The 7,220-nt window shown below is 34.0% G+C and overlaps 1 protein-coding gene across 3 annotated transcripts; it reads left to right on the plus strand.

The window, feature by feature from the left end:
• Window positions 1-1,266: 1,266 nt before the first annotated feature.
• On the plus strand, window positions 1,267-6,093 carry LOC141666425 (putative recombination initiation defects 3). Of its 3 annotated transcripts, none has more exons than XM_074472422.1 (11): window positions 1,267-1,420; window positions 1,858-2,044; window positions 3,107-3,251; window positions 3,443-3,577; window positions 3,756-3,808; window positions 3,894-4,088; window positions 4,179-4,241; window positions 4,326-4,372; window positions 5,260-5,455; window positions 5,626-5,704; window positions 5,867-6,093. In XM_074472422.1, the coding sequence occupies exons 1-11, from the start codon at window positions 1,353-1,355 to the stop codon at window positions 5,944-5,946; spliced, it is 1,248 nt and encodes a 415-aa protein (XP_074328523.1). In that variant the 5' UTR covers window positions 1,267-1,352; the 3' UTR covers window positions 5,947-6,093. The 3 variants fall into 3 exon arrangements, with proteins under 3 accessions (XP_074328523.1, XP_074328521.1, XP_074328522.1); XM_074472420.1 differs by having other exon boundaries at window positions 1,268-1,420; window positions 5,840-6,093; XM_074472421.1 differs by having other exon boundaries at window positions 1,268-1,420; window positions 5,272-5,455; window positions 5,840-6,093.
• Window positions 6,094-7,220: the final 1,127 nt, after the last annotated feature.

The raw sequence follows: 7,220 nt of genomic DNA on the forward strand, positions 1-7,220 counted from the left end.
TTTCTGACATTAGTTTGAAAAAAAATTGAAATTCATTCATGAAAACCCAGATGCATGGATATTTCATAACCAACCGGGAAAGTGGGTATGACAATCAACTTTAGTGCTACTATTTTAATTTTTATTTAAACAATTAAATGTAAATGTTTAATAACCAAATAAATCATTGAACCAAAAAATATATTAGAATAATGATAAAATTAGTAAATTTAATTTAACTGAAATTATTGACTTAAAATATTTTATTAAAAAATATGTATTTCAACACTCAAACAAACACATTATATCATATATGATACTTCAACCCTATATCATTCTAACCCGGAGTGATGAAAAAAATACCAATTTTTCACTCGATTTTAATGAGAATAACAATTCTCGGAAATTATGGTTGAAATTATCTCATTTGATATGCATTCGATATTGGGGTATGTGCTAATACGCATAAGTAGATGGAGTAATATGGGATGAATGATCTAGTATGCATACATAACTTGGGCATTACAAAATTATTTAATATTAAAAAAAAAATACACAATTGTAAGATGGGTGACATAATAGAATATTTTATATAATACCCAAACCAAATATGCGTATTTTATATATACCCCAAAATATACCTTACCGAGAGATGTGTATTCCCGTACCTCGTACGTTCAACAATCAACATCATATCCACATATACAATCACGACACATATATACATATATCTTTTATCCTTATTCGGCTCTTTCTTTAATCAAGCAATCAGATATACATCAAATCCTCTTATGATCAATTGCGGTTGTATATTTATATTTTGGTGTGTGTATAAAATATAATTGTGTGCTTTGATAATTCACATAAAATGAATCGAAGAAGGAAAATAAGTTGACTTTTACACGCATTTGTTAGTATGGTAATCAAATAGGTAAAATACGTCATCTCTCTTAAACATGGGTATTTTGGTAGTTTATTATTTATGATGAAAAATCGGATATTTTTATCATTATTTCTTCTAACCTGATTTCTAAAATATTTTAAATTAAAAATATTTATTTTAACACTAACCAAACACATAATATCATATACGATACATTAACCTTATACCATTTTAACTTATTCATGATTCATCCTTTACTGAACCAAACAACATTTATTTAATTTTACGGCCCTTAAACCGATTTAGATGTTCATTTATGAAGGGTACAAGCAAACTGGACCTCCATATTTTATTTTTAAAAGTGACAAAAGCCCATATTTAAAAGTCCAGTCAGCGCCGGGTTTTTTTCATTTAATAAAGTTTAAACTTGGTGGGAATATAACAAATAATTTGAAATCAGTCGAGAATTCAAAAAGTTTGTTAGTTGTGAATGAAGATGAAGATGAATAAAGCTTGCGATCTCAGCTCTATCTCTGTTCTTCCTCCTCCTCAAGCCAGGTTCTATATGATTGTTTTATGCCTGTGATTTACGAGATAAATGTTCGATTATGTATGTATATGATTGTTTATATGATGATTATTGTGTTTTCGCGATTAAATGAGATCTAATATTGAGCATCGGAGCTGAATTTTCGATTATGTGTATATGTGATGATGATTATTGTGCTTATTACGAGTGATGGATATGAATTTTCGATTATGTATATATATATGATGATGATTATTGTATTTACTGTGAGTGATGTAGATGAATTTTCGATTATGTTTATTGTGTTTTCGTGATGAAATGAAATTGAATATTGAGCAACGGAGCTGATTTTACTATTATTGTTTATATGATGATTATTATTGTGTTTATTGCGAGTGATGGAGATGAATTTACGATTATGTGTGTGATTAATTGTATGCTGATTGTTGTGTTTTGGTGATGGAAGGAGATCTAATGTTGCGAATACTGGAGCTGAGTCTTCGATTTTCGGGAGAAGTCAAGCTGCTTCTCAGCTTCGATCGCAGCAGCTATCGCAGCAATCGTTTTCTCAAGGTGTTTCGTCTCAGCCTAATATGTTCTCGCAGCTCACTCAGAATCAGAACTCTCCTGATGACATTGCGATCAACGATCAGGTTTGAAATCTCCGAGCCACCTGTAGCTTTCGATGATTCTCTCACTAATTGATTTGAGTTTAAGTAAACTTAGGTTAGTTTTGGTGAGTAATTTATATTCATTTAGCTGTTAAACTAAATTTATGAGTTTTGACCTAATCTACAGTTGAAATGTTGCTTGCTTACTTCTAGTGATTGTGGTTTTTCATGTGATTTTTTGTATATTTTTCTAATTTGCAACGCTCAATTTGGATCTACTCTTTTGATAGATAAGTACTTAATAGGTAGTACGTAGTACTATATTGAGATTTTACACGTTTGGCTGAAAGTAGAAGAAAAGAAAATGAATGATTCTATCACTTTATGTATTGTTTTACATGAACTTATAGTACATCCTGCTTTTAGTGTTCTTTGAAATAAGTTGATTTACGGATTTTTGAATAATTGATCGTCCAGATGTGTGATGCTATTATAGTATGTACGAATATTACTAGCACAAGTATAGAACTGGTACTTATTTACCTAAGCACCCATGTAACTAGTTTGTGCCACTGTTGAGATTATTAGCTTGTGATGTCCAGTTAACATGGATCTACATGTTTGCCTAATGTAATGAACATCTATTTAATCTTTTAGAACTAAAGACGGATGCATTTAGAGTTACAGGGACCTACTGAAGCAATTACAAAAAAATATTGTCACAACTGCTGGTGCAATGGATCACATGTGAAATAACCTTGAACTTTCCAGAGCTTGCCAAATTTTATTTTGAGCCATATTTATGTTGAATGGTTTGTTTGTTTGATCATTGATGTTATTGGTGTAGACTTATAGTGTAGTTTGAGATCCCAAACATGAATCAGCTCATTATGTGGTACAACATTCAATGATAAGGACATCAATTCATTGCACTCTCCCCCTTTATTTATGGCCTTCTAGGAGGAGAAGCACCAACTTTTATTAATGTAACCTTAACAAACTGACCTGGATAGAGGAAATTCATAATGTGATTTACCTAATATTTGCTTCCTTCCTTCGAACGTAATGTGAAAATTATGCTTTTTACCTCTGATTATTTTGCAGAGATTTGGTTCCCAAGAGCGAGAGACCTCCACAAAAAGGCTGTCTTCATTGCCTCCCATCAACAATACACGAGAAGAGAGTCAAAATCAAATATCAAGATCCTCCACAAATTTTTTGCGCAAATGGCATGCTCCAGAACAGAGGAGTAAGTCTACATGGTTCATTTGATATCTAGCTTCTTTGCAGCCTACAACTTTAATTCTTGTTGCTAGATATGATTGAGGCCAAGGTATATCGGATTTGATCATTTGGGAATGCTTTCTAATAACTAATTTTACAATAAGATGCATGCTTACTCTTGCATTAGTTACTTATTTTAGTTTCTTGCCATACCAGATCAGATCAATGAAGAGCTTGAATACAGGATTGGGATGATGGAGACTTCATTGAGCAGATTTGGAATGATCCTGGATTCCATTCAAAGTGATATTATGCAAGTAAACAAAGGAAGAAAGGAACTAGCACTGGAGAGTAAGTTTTTCCGTAGTTAGATCTAAATATCAAATTGCACATGTACAATCTCAAGTAAAGGACAAGAAGTAGAAGAGGTTTATTAGGGCCCTAGATTACTCAGCTAGTTTTAATCATTATAAAACTAAAAATAAATGTACCAAAATTTGGTCATTTCTCATTTATGAGTCACTTGCAGTGGAAAGCATTCGGCAGAAGTTGAATGTTAACGACAACACATTGCAATTAATGGTAATAACACTTCATTCCTATTATATGTGAAGTTCTTTTTATATCATGGTTGTGGTTCCTCTAATATGATTAATGTACTATTCAGAACAAGGGGCAAGATGATGTCAAAGTGAACCTTGACAGGGCTGTGAGCACAATCTGTGATCAGCTCGGCCAATATGCATATCAAGAAAGTTCACATGACATGATCTCTTTGCTCACAGCTTTACCTGAGAAGATTGAATTGTGTACGCAAAAGTTAAAAAACGATATCTGTAAGAGTTTCAGCAAAGAAATGCAGGCATGAGTAATCTCGAAATGATTTTACTACACTTTAGCTACTAATTGCAGATTTCTTATTTGTAATGCATTTCTAATTCAATATGCACAGGGAATTGCTTGCAGCCAACAGATCCTTAACCAAAAGCTCATTTCAGCGGTCCATCTGTCAATGGTACTCGGTTTTCTACATATATTTACTCCAGGCCCATATATAACAAAGGAGTGTTCTAAAACTATTGTTAAATGCAAAATGTAGGATAGGATTCATGATGCTACCCCACCAGAAAGGCCCCCAAACAAGAGGTTACTCCTTAAACTTCTTTTGTCCCTTTTCTTTTGGAGTCTTTGTATGGTGTTTCACTATTGTAAAATGATGGTTACTATTATATTTTGAAACCCTGTATCTATAGCAAGAACTTTCATCATGGAATCATTTGCAGCACACCACTATTGACAGGGTGTACTTTGCATTCCAGTTGCATGTTGAAAAATAAAAGTAATAACATATATTGCCTTTTGTCCAACCACATGCATCGTACCTGTGAAAACACTGTGATATCTATCATTCTTCAGTATGAGAAATCACCTCCGGGTTGGTGCTGCCATTCTAGAAATTTTCAACTTAGCATGCACTCAACTTGTGATATGCCTTCTCACCAAAACAACTAGTTTCATGATCATTCTTCCTCCGTTTACGTAGTAAGATCTGTTCCAAAACTTTCATTTTCAGCCATTTTGATAAATATTCCTTTCATTGGATTGATTATAGGTACCATAAGGATTTGGACAATAATATGTATATTAGGGAGTTTTATACAACCGTACTTCTCAAAGTAGCAGCACTATCTTGCATCCATATTGACCTCCAAATTTTATACTTGTACTTAAAATGAGAGAAGTTGGTAAATGTAAGCAATGTTTACTGTGAAAAGTTCCTAACAATGCATGGAAATAAAAACTGACAGTAGGATTCTTGTATAAAATTGTGCAAGCAAAAGCTGGAACTGAGACTCAGAGGAAGGAAGCGAGAACAAATTGATTATTATATAGATATTTTATACGAATATATGAATGCTTTGATTACATTATGATAGTTCTCAGCCAGCATATGTTCCACATTGGGCCTTGCATTACTCAAATTAATTTTCAGCGTTCTACTTTCAGTTTCATTCTTAATTATTAATTTGCAGTTCACTCTCTAGACTAGTAGGTTTCAACTGCGTACTCGGTAGTTCTGTGCAAGCATCACAAACCAAGGTTCAAAAAGAGACTGCTGCGCCAAAGATTGAGATGGGAACCTGGAACTCTGTAAAATCTAGAAAAGCTACTTTCACTGACGGTAATTTTGTAAATGCACAACAGAGTGGAGCCTCTCTCACTGAACAGGTAATGCTCTTTGCTCTTTTCAATATAAGGTACCTGCCAACATATTGGTTCTACTTCTATATTATCTCTGACATGGAATTCTTCGAACATGATTAAGAAATTCAGTTTTTTAGTTGTACAAACTATAATTATGTTTTTATATAATGTTCCAAATCTAATTACTGATGCAGGAAAGGGTTCCCAGGATCAACATTGAATCAGACGAGGAGATCAGTAGAGACTTTTGCTACTTTGACAATAAGGAAACAGGTATTCAACATATTATTATATATTTGTGTACTGCGCAGTCTGCATTTGAACCTGTAGATGTTTATTTTATGTTCATTCAAATACTACATTTGCAATCAATATTCCAAAATCTAAACAACGCTATTTCTTGACAAGACACTGGCAACTTTTTAATGCAAGAAGCCCAAGAAGAGACTGAAAGGATTCTGAGGAAAGCAAGGAGGAGAAAAAGGAAACAGAGTAACACTATATTTATAAGCTGAAGGTATATAGTGATCATGCTTCTGTTTATTTTCTTTTCATGTATTTGTCGAGAAGATTTTAAAGCTACTGGGTTATGGTACAACTCAAAGAAACTCTTTACTTGATATCGATTTTCATAAAAGTAAATATGTTTTTTACCCTTGAAACTGAGCCACGTTCATTGTTCTCGACTTCTTGTAACTTAAGGTGCATAACTCATGTAGATGATTTATCATTGTTGTATCTAGTACAGAGTCGAGATATCAAACATTAAGTTCCGACTGCCCACTGCTTTGTGTGGTGTTAGTGCTGGGACAGCCAGATCCACCAACACGGTTTTTAATTGATTGCGGATTCCTGTAAATTTTGTTTAAGGTTGTGTCTACCTTTGATCTGCACTGTGTAGGCAAATGAGTAGTGACCACTGACCAGTAATTGCCCAACCTTTGGAACAGAATTGAAAGACTCTTGTTTGACTTGCAAAATTTGACAAACTTGGGCATATTTTTATATTGTAAAAGAGATATAAATTATATGAATTCCAAGCCTGCTAGAAAAAAAGTTGGAAATAAATCGGAGCTGGCTCATTATAGAAGAAAAAGTAGCTTAACTTAAAGAATGTTCCTCTTCCAACTGTGGGTGGATCCTACTGGTATCTAAGTGAACATGTAATTTAGAAACACAGGCTCATGGAGAGCTAATACCACAAACATGTATTATGAAAACGTCATTGTGATGTTCAGCCTGTGGTTTCAGAAATGACATAAAGTGCTGTTATCTATTTCACAATGGATATGACAGAAACACATTGAGTCGGATTTGATTAGCATAATTTTAAGTGGGTGGTACATGAATTCTGTTAGTACACTGATAGCGAGCAAATAATTGCAAATAACAGTCACAGAGTCGCGCACACGTAACACAAGATTGGCTCCAAAGACCCGGTGACATTTTTAAAGAATACCCGCCAGAAAGACAAATCCACTCCAATTAATTACGTATAAGAAAGCACAAAATTCACCTCTAAATCCTTATATTCTGTAATCTGAGGATTCTTAGTTCAGAATTGGGACAGTTATATATAAGTTCGTCAGAATTTACAATGAGTTATGTTGAGCTTTACGCCTGGTAATAACTCCGGCGGGGCTGTTTCTTCGATGCCGTGCCTGGATCTTTCATCGCGGTGTTGGTGTAGCTCTCGTAGGGATCTTACAAAACAACACCGGAAGGGGGTTTGGGTCCCGCAGCGTCTCCGCTGTGAGAGTAAGAATTCGTTTTTGGGGAAGATGAAGAT

This window comes from Apium graveolens, chromosome 6 (assembly GCF_009905375.1).
Source record: "Apium graveolens cultivar Ventura chromosome 6, ASM990537v1, whole genome shotgun sequence".
Classification (NCBI taxonomy): domain Eukaryota; kingdom Viridiplantae; phylum Streptophyta; class Magnoliopsida; order Apiales; family Apiaceae; genus Apium; species Apium graveolens.